Source organism: Galeopterus variegatus, unplaced genomic scaffold, assembly GCF_000696425.1.
Source record: "Galeopterus variegatus unplaced genomic scaffold, G_variegatus-3.0.2 Scaffold12983, whole genome shotgun sequence".
In the NCBI taxonomy this organism is placed as follows: Eukaryota; Metazoa; Chordata; class Mammalia; order Dermoptera; family Cynocephalidae; genus Galeopterus; species Galeopterus variegatus.
In genome coordinates, this window is record NW_007739094.1 from 36588 (window position 1) to 52680 (window position 16093).

Genomic DNA, 16093 nt, shown 5'->3' on the forward strand with positions numbered 1-16093 from the left:
ATCTGAAGGATATTATACTAAGTAAATAAGCTAGGCACAGAAAGACAGGTACTGCATGATCGTTCTTACATGTGAAATCTGAAACAATGAAACTGATAGAAACAGTTGAATGGTTGTTACTAGAGGCTATGCTGGGGGAAATAGGGAGATAGTAAAATGGTACAACGCTTTAAAGGGAAGGAATACATGTTTTGAGATCTATTGTACAGCATGGTGACTATAGTTAATAATGTATATTTCAAAATTGCAAAGCAAGGCTGCGCCCTTCTTGTGCGAGCGCTTCTCTGCCTTCTGGCTCTTGGCGGGCTTCTTGTCCACGTGCAGCGCGCCCGCCGCCGGCTTCTTGGCCTTGTACACGGTGGCGGGCGCCGGGGCGGTGGTGGCTGCGGCCCACCCGCGCTGCTCCCCGCCGCCTTCCAGCTTCTTCCAGTTGAGCTTGAAGGAGCTGTTGGCGCCAGTACCCTTCACCTGCAGGAGCGTGTCGTTCGGCACCAGCGCCTTGATGGAGCACTTGAGGGCCACGAACACTGGAATGCAGTAACTCCGGGCTCCTTTCCTGGTTGGGTAAGAAGCCCTGAACCCATGGCCTCAGCTGCAACCATCCAGAAGTGTGGTTCTCAATCCCAGCTACACACTCCAATCACGAGAAAAGCTAGAAAGTTGCATTTTGTGTGAAATCTTCCAACTTAAAAATATTGGATGGAGCCTGCTGGAACGATTTGCAAGGCTCAAATAGCACCATCTACTGAATCGGAAGTCCAAGANGCAAATCAATAAATGTGATCCACCATATTAATACAAACACAAGGACCATATGATCATCTCTATTGACGCCGAAAAAGCATTTGATAAAGTCCAATACTCATTCATGACAAAGACCATTTATAAATTAGGTATAGACGGAAAATATCTCAGCATAATCAAAGCCATATACAATAAACCCACTGCCAATATCATCCTGAATGGGGAAAAACTAAAAGCTTTTCCTTTAAGAACAGGAACCAGACAAGGATGCCCACTCTCACCACTCCTATTCAACATAGTTTTGGAAGTATTAGCCAGAGCAATCAGAGAAGAGAAAGAAATAAAGGGCATCCAGATTGGAAAGGATGAAGTCAAACTGTCCCTGTTTGCAGACGATATGATCCTATATATCAAACAGCCCAAATCATCTACAAAAAAACTCTTAGACATGATAAAAGAGTTCAGCACAGTAGCAGGATACAAAATCAACACACAAAAATCAGTAGCATTTCTATTCACCAATAGTGAACAAGCAGAAAGAGAAATCAAGAAAGCCTGCCCATTCACAATAGCCACCAAAAAAATAAAATACCTAGGAACTGAACTAACTAAGGATGTGAAAAATCTCTATAACGAGAACTACAAACCACTCCTGAGAGAAATTAGAGAGGATACAAAAAGATGGAAAGACATCCCATGCTCCTGGATTGGAAGAATCAATATAGTGAAAATGACTATACTACCCAAAGTAATATACAAATTCAATGCAATCCCCATCAAAATTCCTATGACATTTTTCTCTGACATGGAAAGAACTATACAATCATTTATCTGGAATAACAAAAGACCAAGAATAGCCAAAGCAACGCTGAGCAAAAAAAAATAAAGCTGAAGGTATTACTCTACCTGACTTTAAACTATACTACAAAGCCACAATAACCAAAACAGCATGGTACTGGTACAAAAACAGAGACACTGATCAATGGAATAGAACAGAACACCCAGAAATCAACCCACGCACTTACTGCCATTTGATCTTCGACAAAGGCATCAAGCCTATTCACTGGGGTCGGGACTCCCTCTTCAGCAAAGGGTGCTGGGATAACTGGATATCCATTTGCAGGAGATTGAAACTAGACCCACATCTCTCACCATGTACTAAAATCAACTCAAAATAGATCAAGGATTTAAATATACACCCCGAAACAATAAAACTTATTAAAGAAAACATAGGAGAAACCCTTCAGCAAATAGGGCTGGGCACAGACTTCATGAATACGACCCCAAAAGCACAGGCAACCAAAGGAAAAATAAACAAAGGGGACTATATCAAACTAAAATGGAGTCCTTGCACACTGTTGTTGGGAATGTAAATTAATATAGCCATTATGGAAAATCATGGGGAGGTTTCTCATAAAACTAAAGATAAATTATTATATGACCCAGAAATCCCATTTCTGGGTATATTTACAAAACATTAGAAATCAATATGTTGGAGAGATATCTGCACCCCATGTTCATTGCAGCATTATTTACAAGAGTTAAGATATGGAAACAACTTAAATGTCCATCAAAAGAGGAATGGATAAAGAAAATATGGTGTGTTTACAAAATTTAATACTAATAAGCTTTTTTTAAAAAGGGAATCCTGTCATTTGTGAGAACATTGAAAAATCTGAAGGATATTATACTAAGTAAATAAGTAGGCACAGAAAGACAGGTACTGCATGGTCTTTCTTACATGTGAAATCTGAAACACTGAAACTGATAGAAACAGAGCTGAATGGTTGTTACTAGAGTCTATGCTGGGGGAAATAGGGAGATAGTAAAATGGTACAACGTTTTAAAGTTAAGGAATACATGTTTTGAGATCTATTGTACAGCATGGTGACTATAGTTAATAATGTATAAAAAAAAATTGCAAAGCAAATAAAGTTTAGGTGTTCGCACCACAAAAAAAAAAAATGCATTTGGTATGAAGGATATGTTAATTACCTTGGTTTAATCATTCCACATTGCATACATATAACATCACTTTTATCTCATAAATATATGCAATTTAATTTGTCAATTAACAATAAAGTACATTTATAAAAATGGGCAAAGATCTTGAACAGACAACAAATGGCCAACAAGTACATGAAAGATTTTCAGTGCCATTTGTCATTAGGGAAATACAAATTGAAACCATAATGAAATAAAACTTCACAGCCAGTACGATGGCCATAATAAAAAAAAATGGAAAATTACAAATTCTGGAAATGAAGTGGAGGAATTTTAACCATTGTACATTGTTTTTGAGAATGTAAAATGGCACAGCTACTATGACTTACTCAATAAATTAAACATAGGATTACCGTTATGACCCAGCAATTTTACCAGTAGGTATATACACAAAAATTTGAAAAGAAAGGTATTCATACAAAAACTAATACAAGGAAGTTAATAGCAGCATTATTCACAATAGTCAAAATGTAGAAATAGCTCAACTGTCCATCTACAGATGAATGGATAAGTAAGTGTGGTGCATCCAAACAATGGAATATTAAACAGTATTAGAAAGGAGCAGCATATTGATTCTTACTACAACTTGGATGAACCTTGAAATCATTGTGCTAAGAGAAAAAAGCCACGCATAAAGGCCACATATCTGACAATTCAATTTATGTGAAATATCCAGAATATGCAAATCCACAGAGACAGAAAGTAGATTAGCTGTCCCCAAAGGCTGTGGAAGTAGGGGTGTAGGGACTGCTTAATGAGTATAAAAGTTTCCTTTTGCGGTGATGAAAATGTTCAGATACTAGATAGTAGGTAAAAAGGAGGAGCAGCTCTCTTACTAATCAAATATTATGGTGTGATTGAAGCACTATGTAACAAAATAGATGCTTTAGCATTTTGCTTTGGCCTCAACTTCGACTGAAAGTGATGCAGTCCAAATGCCATTGATTCCTTCAATATTACCAGAAAATTCAGGAAACATGAAATACACATGGCATGTTTTGAACAGAAAATACATAGATCATAAAGACTGATATAATTCCTTTAATTTAGAGGTAATTAGAAGGCATTATGGAAATTTATTATTTGAGGTTAACATTCTGAAACAAATTCTATTAACTACAAATCAAAATATCCTATTTGATATTTTGGCTGAGGATCAAAGTGAAAGAAAATAATCATAAAAATTCTAAGAACTAGATGGTGGTGTATCCAAACAACTTTACGTGGCTTTTCAGAAGTTGAGTTTTTGTTCTTGTTTTTACTTTTTAAATAATATCAACTAAGTATATAGAAGCCAATGTCTAGCTTTCACCAAAGATTATGATAAAGACAGATAGAACATTGTACTAAACCCCAAAACTTCAGTTATCAAAACATATTGTTCAAGCTGTGCCTAAGTTGCCTAGATCAGGTGTTAGAAACTGTAGGTTAAAGGAAGACAGGTCCATGAAGAGTCACTGGAATGCTGAGATGGTTGATACAGAAACTGGTGAAATCTATTCGCCTTTAATGAGAAATTTTTCTGTGCTTCTTATATGTTCCTAACATAACCCGATTTGAATAATTTATGGATTTCTTTCCTCCTGACAGACTGTCCCTGAGGAGAAGGTATGTGAGTTATTAATTATACCTAAAGCATTTGAAACTTCAAACAAATCCAATGGGATATCTGCTAATTGTACAGAGGAGCATTATATTCCCATACAGCTGAAGTTGTCACATACCTTTCCAAAGCTCCTTTTAGTTAATTTAAGTCTTCTCTACTGAAACCCAGAGATCTGGATATAAAACATTTTGCAGTACCTTCAGAGTCTTCTCTTTTAAGTTCTTTTTAACTCGTAAGAGTCCTTTTTCTACATGGTGGCTTTTTACAACTTTAGAGCTGAGGTCACAATGGAGGAATGCTTAAATGCTGCCTATCACACTGTTTTAAAAATTCACAAGAGAAAATAATATTTATTTGGAGCTGTTTTCTCCCTGTTTTGTGGTGTTTTTAATTTATGATCAAAGTATAATGTACATGTGAACAAATGCACATGTCATAAATAATTTTTACAAGCTTAGCACACCTATGTAACCAAAATCCAGATGAAACAGCATCATTAACAACAAAATAAAACATTATCAGGACCCCAGAATAATTCTTCATTCTCCTTTCTAACATGAACTGCACCCCATACAGACGCAAAGTTAAAACCACTATTCTGACTTCTAACACCATAACTTCAGCTATTTTTGTTACTTTATCTGAATGAATTCTGTACGTTATTTATGTACATGTGTCTGGGTTCCTGTGCTTAATATATTGTTACATGTAGTTCTAGATTGTTTATTCTTATTTCTGTGTACAATTAAATTTATGAATATAACACAAATTAGTTATCCACCAAACTATTATTAAATATTAGAATTGGTTCTAATTTGGTGATTTTATGATTAGTGATATTACTGAATGTTTTGAGGAAGACAAATCTGCACTCCTATTTGAGTGTTTTCCTTAGATTAGAATTACTAAGTCATAGGGTATGCATATTCAGCATTTGTAAATACTGCCAAATGGGTTTCCAAAGTAGTTACATCAGTGTGTGTTCTCACCAGCAGGGCATGATAGTTATGACTGCTTAGTATCCTTGTTGTGATAATATTTTTTGCTGTTTTCTTTTTAGTCATTCTGGAAGACATTGGTGTCATGGTTATTTTAATGTTTATTATCTTAATGCTGAAAGAAATTGAGAACTTTTAAATTATTTAATGGCTATTGATATATTTTCTATTGGTAAGTGTTCATTTCTGTCTTCTGTCCATCTCTCTTTTGGGTTTTATGATGGTTATTTATTGTTTTGTTAGAATTATTTTTGTATTTTCATCAGAATTCCTCTATCAAATATATATGTCTGATTATGTAGGTCTGAAAAAATATCCTCTCCCACTGTAAATGTTGCCCTTTTACACTGTTAATTTTGATAAACAAAACTTTCTAAAATATTCCAACTAATCTTCAATCTTATCTGGTAAATTCTATGCATGTTCTGTTTAAAATTCTGTGCATACATCAATATCACAAAAACATCTCCTACATTTGTATTTCACATTTAGGTCTCCAAGGAACTGATTCTGAAAAGGGTGTAAGGTAGGTGTTCATTTTATTTTTTTCTTTTCCAAAGAGATATACAAATTATTCAATACAATTTTTCAAAGAGATCAATTTCCTTTTTTGGAAAACTGGGATCCCTTTTTATAAATCATATGATACTATGTGTGTTGATATATTTCTTTAATCACTACTCTGTTCCATTGATCATTCTGTTTGTCTTTAGGAAATTACCATGTTTCCTTTCTTACTAGAGCTTCATAATAGCTCATAGCAACTGAGAGTGTAACTCCTTCAACTCTTGTTTTCCTTCTTAATTATCTTTGCTACTTTTCTGAATAAAATTTATAATCAGCTTTCAGAGTTCCAAAAGGAAAAAGAGAGACTTAGACCGGGATTGTGTCTATAGATCAATTTGGGAATAACTGACATCTTGACAATATTGAGTCTTCCTATCCATGGACATGGAATATTGATGGAATTCTACCCAAAAATAGAAACATAAGAAAATTTAGGGAGAACCAACTTCTTTACATTTATTTCTTCCAACCCATGGATCTTCAGATTCAATGCAATACCCATTAGAATATCAATGACATTCTACACAGAAACAGAAAAAAAAAAAAACAATCCTAACATTCACATGGAACAAAAAAAGACCATAAGTAACCACAGCAATCCTCAGCAACAAAAAATAAGGCCAGAGGTGTAACACTATGGGACTTCAAATTATACTATAAAGCTCTAGTGACCAACACAGCATGGTACTGGCATAAAAGCAGACACTCAGACAAATGCAACAGAATAGAGAATCCAGAAATGAATCCACAAACTTAAAAGCCAAATGATCTTTGACAAAAGCAAGAAGAACATCCATTGAGTAGAAGACTGTCTCCTCAATAAATGGTGCTGGGATAACTGGACACCCATACACAGAAGAATGAAAACAGAACTACATCTTCAACATACGCAAAAATCAACTCAAAATGGATTAAAGACATAAATGAAAGACCAGAAACTATAACACTATTGAACTAAAAGACAGGGGAAAAACTTCAGGAAATAGGACTGGGAAAAGATTTTATGAATAAGACCCCTCTTTAATAATTAACTAATATTTTTATAGTTCATTGGAGTGAAGCCATGCATGTTGTTCATTAGATTTTTCACTTAATGATTTACAGTTTTGGTTGATTGTATAAGTAATATTTTTAAATTTAATTTTCACTTGTTTCTGGATAGTGCATAGCAAAATAATTGATATTTTATGTGATGACCATATATCTGCCCACCTTGCAAATTTCACTTATTATTTCTAAAGTTTTAGATGTAGATTTTTTTGATATTTATGTGCACAATTATTCTCCTTGAATACAGTTATGCTTTTATTTTTGTACCCCAAGCATACAGATGCATAGATATCAAAACATAATGTATGTCTAATAATACATATATATTATAAAGAGATAGAAGGATCAATATCATATTTTAACAGAAATCTGAAATGCCCCTTGCCACAAGGGAGATAGAGTTAAAGTGTCATTAATGCAGTTATTTTGGTGCATTATTTCTGTTCAACACATAAAACAATAACTGCCATTCTTCTGTACATCAGCATTCCAGTGGGATTTAAACAGTATGTAAGACACAAAGAAAAAAAAAATTTCTAAAGATACAAGAATGTCTTTAGTGAAAAGAAAATGAAGATGCAAGAATGTCTTTAATAAGAGATGGATAAAAAAGGCTTCCTATTAATTTTAACATTAGCGTGGGGAATGTAAGACCAGTGATCCAAACTTCAGGCATTTACACTGAACTGGGGACAAATCAAAATGGAGATCAAAAGGATAATTAGCACTTGAAAATCTTTATGCTGAAAACAAGGAAAACATTTCTAGTTTCCCATGCCTTTTATAAATTAATGCTTCCTAAAGTCTAACCATGTATAATAAACAAAGGTCTATAACCTAATTTATTGTACATACATTCTACATTGAACTTCAAACAGGAAGTTTGAACAGATTTTTTCCATATCCTGTGCAGGGCACCTTTGACCTCTTTGTTCCTCAAGCTGTAGATCATGGGATTGAGCATGGGTATTACCAGAGTGTAAAATACAGAGGCCATTTTATCAGTATCAAAGGAGTGACTGGACTTGGGCTGCACATACATAAAGAGCAGAGTCCCATATAATACAACTACCACAATCAGGTGAGATCCACAGGTGGAGAAGGCCTTGCACCTACCTTCTGCAGAGTTCATCCTGAGGATGGCCACAAGGATCAGTGTGTAGGACACAAGGACTATCAGAAGAGATGACACCAAGTTAAATGCAGAAAAGATCAGTATCATCAGCTCCATTTCACATGTGCTTGAGCACAGCAAATTCAACAAGGGAAGACTGTCACAGTAGAAATGACCAATGACATTATAGCCACAGAAGGGTGAAATAAAAATTTTCATGGTGGTTATCAGTGAGAGAAAGGCACTGTAGAGATAGGGGACTGCTACGAGCACCCAGCACACTCTCTGTGACATGACTACTGTGTAAAGCAGAGGGTTACAGATGGCCACATACCCATCATAGACTGTTGCTGACAGAACAAAAAGTTCACTGGTGATGAACATGATGAAGAAAGCTAGCTATGCAGCACACAAATTATAGGGATTGTATTTAGGTTTGCTACAAAATTTACCAACATTTTGCATCCCACAGCTGTTGAATAGCCAACATCAATGAAAGCCAGATGTCTGAGAACAAAGTACATGGGTGTCTGGATCCTGTCATCAATATTAGTGAGGATGATCATGCCTAAGTTGCCCACCATTGCAGTTACATAGATGATGAGGAACAGCCCAAAGAAGGGAGCCTGCAGCTCAGGACGGTCTGTGATTCCCATGAGAATGAATTCTTTCAGCAGTGTTGTATTGTGTTCATCCATCCAGGCCGTTAATTAAACTTACTCTGAGAAGAATACAAAGTCATCGGTCCTCAGAAGATACCACCTATTAAAATTGTAGTACTCAAACCATTATATTTTAGATATATCCATTTTTTCAGATAAAGCAATTTAAAATAAGACTTACCTTGCCATTGAACCGAAACCAAATTTAGAAAGCATTACAACATGAGCTATATAACAGCCACTTCATTTTGAGTCATATAAAGGTTACATTACAAGGTATATAGAGTTTCTTTACTATTCTGTCAGCAATATACCATTAGAAAAAGTTTGGTCTAGAGTACAAATCCTGATAGACTTTCAATTTTTTTTCATTGAAGATTGCATTTAATAAGGTAAACCATGTCTAATTCTTAGAGGTAATTATAATGTAAAGCAATAGACCTCTGCTTCTCATTCCTGAAGCTTACTTCTCAATTCCTGAAGGAAACCACTACTAATTCATTTAACAGACTTTTACTTATTTTTTCTCATTATAACTCTGTTTGTCGGAATGTTATTCTCATTCTGCTATCCATTTGATCTTTAGTATTATATTCTCACTCCACTGTGCTTTTATGTGTTTTAAACATTGTTTATTGGTGTTTTGTAATGATAGGAAGTTATTTAGCTTGGTTGTAGGAGTTCTCAACATCCCCACTCTACATAACACATTATTCTTTTCCCCTAGAGCCGTGGCTCCAAACTTTAACATATCAGTGCAAACTTTATGATTTTTTTACATGTTAAAGATCAAGTAAGTCATATGTCTATAGTTTATTCAGTCTGCAGTCTGACAATGAATGACTAGCAGGTGTTCCCACATTTGGTTTGACCTTAGCAATAATATCTCTAATACAACTACCGATGTGTTTAATGTGCATTTAAATGATGTGTTTTTCTAGCACATTTTAAGGTAAGTAACAATTTATTTAAACATATTTGTTAATTTCCCACCTCAAGTGATCAGGTAAACTACCACAAATATACCTATCCTACATGAGAAATATAAATCTAAAGTAGGAAATGCTAAAAGGGGTGGGGAAACTATTAATTTTTGAAGTATATAGATGAAATAAAAGGAAAGTAATTGGGAGCAATAGAACTAGGTATTATATGATTAATCTGATGTATGCAAATTTTTCTTATTTAAGAAAATACAATATGAACAAGACACATAATTATGTGATCAAAATAAAGCCAATCGGACATGGCATTTACAGGAATGGAGTACATTTACTATATTTTATATTTTTATATATTTATTTCACTTTCAATCAAGTATACTTTAAATATTTTGAATTAAAGTCTCTGAGTTGAAGATTGCATTTTCTCTACTTCTACTTTTCCAACTCTTTTCCACTTCAAATTCTTTTAAAGGCATGTACTTGCAAGCTTTCCTGAAAAATGATTATCTACATTCTGCACAAAATGTTCCAGAGTATTAAAAAAATGATTACTACAATGTGATTCACTCTAGCAGACCAGAAAACACTGATTTCAAAAAAATAAGATATAATAAAAAAACTACTTTAGAACCACCATTACACATATATACACATAAAATCCTAAACAATACTAATCCATCATTGATATCAATTTTTAAATTGTTTAAGAATTATAATGCACTGCATTCAAGCTGTTTTAATCTCATGTTTGGCTGAGAAATTTAATTCTGGAAAATTTATAAATGCAATTTACCATATTATTTGATTGAATTGAAAAAAATGGATATTCGAATAGATAAAGAAATAACACCATTAAGAATGGTCAAAACAATAAAAATTTAGAATAGAAGGGAAATTTCATAATTTGGTAGACTATTATTAAAATTAGACTGGACCTATTCTTAAGAGAAGAAAATTAGAACCTTATTGTAAAATATTATGGAAGTCCTAAATAAACTGGTAAAAATACTATGTTTCTGAATTGCATAGATCAATGTTATTAAACTGCCAATTTTGCCCAAATTGATCTATCTGCTTTGTGCTTTTCCAATCAATATCCTATTATGGGATTTTGTAGAATTTGATACTGATTCTAATAAGGATATGGAAAATGTAAGTGATAAAAAATAAGCACGACACTCTTGAAAATAACTTGAGCTACCACATATTAAGAATGATAAAGCTAGAGTTATTGACACACTGTGAAATTGACAAAAGAATGGACAAATAATCAATGGAACAGAATAGGGACATCAAAAAGACCCATGATAGTACAGATCGATGGTGTAGACAGGGGTAGCGTGTATGGCAAAAAGTCTATTGAGTAAGAAAAGCTGGAGAGAATTATCCCAATAGAAGATCATGAAATTGGATGTTCAGTTAATCCATATAAAAATCAATCCTAGATAGATCAGGACTTAAAAAAATATCTTTAAAACTGTTGTAGCCTTAATAACGTGAACCTCTGCATGTTCCTAAATAAAAATAACCAAAAAAAAGAATAGACATTCTAGATTAATTAGGCAGAATACACCTGCCCAGAAAATCTGCTCTACACAAAAATTTACTCACAATGTTAACAAAATACAAAAGGTAAAAATCAGCATTCATTAGCAACAACAGAACAACAAAAATGGAAAAGACTGATATCTTAAGTTACAAAAAATTATGTCAAAAGAAAGAAATTGTCCACAGAAGTTTGAACAGTTTGGCAAATCTTTTCATCCCATCACTTACTGTATTTTAATTTTACAAATCTCTGCAGTTCTTCTGAAACTCGACTGAGTTTTAGGTTCCCTTCCGCTCACCACTGGCCCATCGCTGACTAGGAGAAAAACAAGGAAACTGAACAACAAACCTTACTCTTATCTGGTGGAAGAAAAACTCCAGAGCTCCACCGAGAACTGAGGAATGGAATTGAAGCCTAAGGATATCCCCCACAAGTGAGAAAAAAAAATAATAATGTCTACTAAGTATTTTATAAGATTTTGCAAATAACCTCAACTATGAGAAACAGGTCTGTCAAACTGAGAACATTGTGCTGCCACTCAAAAGAGGAGGGAGAAATCTTGAATAGCTCTAAAAAATACATTGAGTTCAGCCATCTCTGGGTGAGTTGGCATCAGCGGAAATACACACACATATTAATTACTAAAAAATTATAAAATAAAAGAAGAAACACCCATATTTTTCTGGTGTAACACAGCTGATGCTAATTTCAATGAGCTCCTGTTTACATTTCCAATCTTTATTATGAAAAACATACCACATTGTCTCAATAGAGAAATAGTAACTGCAGTAAAGGGACATTTGTGAAAGAGAAAAAAATCAGTACAAATCTTTCCAAATTACAACTTTGGAATCCAAAAAAAATGTGTAACTTGCCAAATACTTCTAAGCAAATACTAAATTTATGTAACGTCATAAAAGATGTACAGTGTTATACTCATAAGCATGGGGCTCAAGGTCAATCCCAAAGCCACTATATGTGGTTTGTGATAATTCTTGCCTATTTTACTTAAGCTGTATTTCTTCAATATAATTATATCACATTATGCTAGATTCTCAAATACCCGGGCAAAATCCCACGGGTTGAGAAATATGATTTGTGTGTGCCTGTGCCATGTGACTGAGACCTGGGAAGAGATATTGGAAATTCTCCTACTAACTTCTTTCCATCCTCACAAAATACTTTTCTCTATTTACTTGTGATTTGTGTAACTTATAACATGAAAATCAGGATGGAAAATGTTCTTAATTCATATGGGTACATTATGAGAAAGGAAAGGGAACTTAGAAGAGTGAAACTAGAAAGTGTTTAAGGTGTGTGTGAGACAACATAAGAAACGTACTTGAATATTTGGTCTCTTCCTTCAGTTCCTGGCACAGAACATTTAAAATACCATAATTTCCTGGGTAATTGGGGTTGTAGGAGAATCTTTTTTTAAATTGTTTGATCCTTGACCCAAGTTTCTGATCCAGGGCTACTGAATCCCTTGTTGAAAAGTGAGTTGGGATAAAACATCTGTTAAGGCTTTTACATACAATATATGAACAGAAAGAGAACACCCAAGCCTAGAATGATAAAGTGTATAAGGTATAGCAAGTTCATCGATATTGGAACAGAATACATATATCTAATTTATAATTCTTCCAAGGATTAAATCTCCCTGGTCTTTTAATTGTACTGAATTTAAGCTCAGTTTTACCCCCATTAGAGTTATATTAGAAGTTACTTCCAAACCTTGAGCCTCACCATCAAAATGAAAACAAGTGTAAATTTAATACAAAAATAGTAGGGTTAAAGGCATCCTGTTATCGTGGTGTGGTAAACATGTTAGCCATGTTCAAAATGTCTAGTATTTTACTTGAGCTTTGCCATTACTTGCTACTGCAAATATCACCATAGCAAACCATCTGTCTCCTCATGTCTTTTCATTTTGGCCCACCTCTGCCTTGCTCTGCAGACATGGTAGACTTCTCCTGGTATGCTATCAGCTTTGCACATCAAGTGCTTTATTTTCCTGGAGGCAAAGTGTCTAGTGAGCTTGCTCTGACCTTATGCAAGGCAGCTGAGAAGTGCATGGGACTTAAAGTGTCAAGGAGCAATATTCAAACAATAAGGGAGAGGAACCAATGGATAGATAATAAAGTTCCCCTGGCTTTCCTTGGAGAACTCCAAGAAGATTTCTGCAGGACATCTCAACACATCTTAAGGTATTGGATTCCAGTGCTTACAGAAGTGACCTATTCTTTGCTGCCCACTTTACTAGCATTTTACTTACTTTGTCTCGCATTCCCCATTTCCTCATTCATCCTTCCTGAAATCAACTACCAAATAACGTGATTTACCCAAAATTCATGCATCAGGGACTGCTCTTGAGGGAATTTACACTCTGCCAAGCACAGTCTTGGAAAGTTTAATAAAGCAAGGCCACGAATGGCCTCAAATGAAACTCTATGGATGCACAATAATAAGAGACAATGATAATATGACACTGCTAAATTACTGGAATCTCTACCAGAAAAACTACTAGTATTTCAGACATAGACACTCACTTAGCAACAGAACCTCACACATCAGAGTTTTTTTTAGACAGCTTTCCAGGTGGACCTTTCGAATGCTCATTACCTCTTCAGAATGTTTTTTGGTTAGAATCCCAGTATAGTGTAGAAGCAATAACAAATAGAAAAGAGTCTCTTGTACCTGTCAAAGAACATAAAAATAGTATTTAAAACACATCATAATTCTATAAAACATAGTTATGAAAAGAGATTACTGATGTGCACGGTATAGTGTACTAAGTCTAGCGTTAGTGCCTACGCTCAAAACAACACTTTAATCTAAAGATGAGGGTGAAGAATAGTCACTGGGGTTTATCTAATAATCATGATGAGCAGTGCCAAATACTCACCTAAAGTGAGGAGAGGGTTTTCGTTTTCTCACATGATTACTAACCTGACTACAGTGACAAGTATTTATGAGCACCTCTTCTTTTTGAAACTCGGTCTTGGGAGGCTGAAGGCAATTTCGTGGTTATTCTAAAAGCATCTGAGAAAAGGCAACAACGTCACTAGGTGATTGTTAATTATTCAGGGCACCTCTGATTTCCCTATTGAGAAAATGCTCTTTTACATGCAATTCAGCTGCTTTTATTTGTTACTAATTTGTCCTGCTCCCACTCAGATATCTGGGTTTAAGTATATTATTTGTTGGATGCATGCTTTAATCACTTGTAAATTGCTTCAACATACAACATTTTCCACAGTGGTTTTGGCCAAGCTTTATGTCTCTGGACAGCAATAACACTCTTTAAACATGTCCTATGGTGTTTTTAAAGATTCAGAAAGGATAGAATAATGAATATGAGTGTAATTCTTATTTTTGTTTCCTTTTTTTGTCTTAAAGAACTAAAAGTTAATAATACCCTAATTCCATATGCCATAATTGTCATCAGTCCTCGTCTTCCATCCTCACTTCAAGTCTCCTTTTTTATGTACATTCCTCCTATACAAAGTTAATAGTTCCTTAAAAGGGAATACATCCTTCTAAAGAACTTGCTATTCATGCTTTAAGGTGTGTAAATATGTTGTTACATGTCTCTTTTTGATAGCTAACCTTCTTAATCAACTATATGTTTCTAAACTATATTTATTTTACTACATACACACCAATATTTTCCTTCATTCTACTGTACGAAATTTCTCTAATCTGGATCTTCTGTTATTTAATATATTCATTCCCACAGTTGTCATTTCCTGAATTCTACATGTATAAGAACAATTAACAGGTTTGTGTGCGTCCCCACGTTGCTCCATAAATGAATAATTTTGTAAAATGTTTCCTGGAGTAATTCCTTATTCAGGTAAAATAAGCAAGTTTAATTTATTTAAATAAGAATGGATCTACTGAAAGAATATATTTATTAATATACATTCAACTACCAGTACAAGAGAGTATCATACTGCTGACAACCAACTTATAATTATGTTCTGTAAATGCATATTGTAAGGGAGTGCAATAACTATATCAGATTACATTTGGTAAAGCTAAAATTATTTTACTTGCTTCAATATATTATTTTATTAATTAATTCAATACTGGCCCGGATTTGAAACAGAAAGTTTTTTAAGCACAATTCATGTCAACAACAACAAAAACAAACACAAACAATAGAGATTATAACATATACAAGTAAATAAATATTTTTAATATAGTTTTAATATGTGTGTCTGTAAAGATGATGAGATGGAAACTTTTGAAAAATGCTAATAAAGTAGTTGTTGAAATGACATAAAATAATTGAAACACACCCTGGTTCACAGATGGTATGGCTGGTCACCAATCTTTTCTTTTCTTTTCCTCCAGGGCACATGGATGAATGATTTATCATCCTTTTTGCAGTTGGCTGTGGCAAAATGGCTGAGTTCTAGCCTCACTCATGTAGGATCAGCATCACACTCAGTGGAGGCCGCTCTTTCCATCTCTTTGTGCTTGTCGAGAATGGCTTGCCTCAGTACATTTCTGTTTCACTGAAAATCTAGAATGCATAAAAAACTCCTTTAACTTAACACCAAGAATTTAACCCAATTGAAAAATGGGCCAAGGGGCCGGCCCGGTGGCGCACTGCTTAAGTGCGCTGCTTGGGAAGCTCGGCGGCACTCCCGCCGAGGGTTCGGATCCCACATACAGAACCTGTTCCTGCTCACTGGCTGAGCGAGGCGCGGGAGCAACACTGAGGGCTGCGATCGCGTTGCCAGTCCCGGTTCGGTACGGGGGCGACACTGAGGGTTGCGATCCGTTGCCGGACATGGAAAAAGACAAAAAAAAAAAAAAAAAAAAAAAAAAAAAAAAAAAAAAAAAA

General features: G+C 34.6%; 1 protein-coding gene across 1 annotated transcript; it reads right to left on the bottom strand.

The window, feature by feature from the left end:
* Nucleotides 1–238: 238 nt before the first annotated feature.
* LOC103581408 (olfactory receptor 8K3-like) lies at nucleotides 239–8781 on the bottom strand. The gene is given in 3 exon segments (XM_008563247.1): nucleotides 239–627; nucleotides 7825–8505; nucleotides 8508–8781. Coding segments are annotated over 3 exon segments (1344 nt in total).
* Nucleotides 8782–16093: the final 7312 nt, after the last annotated feature.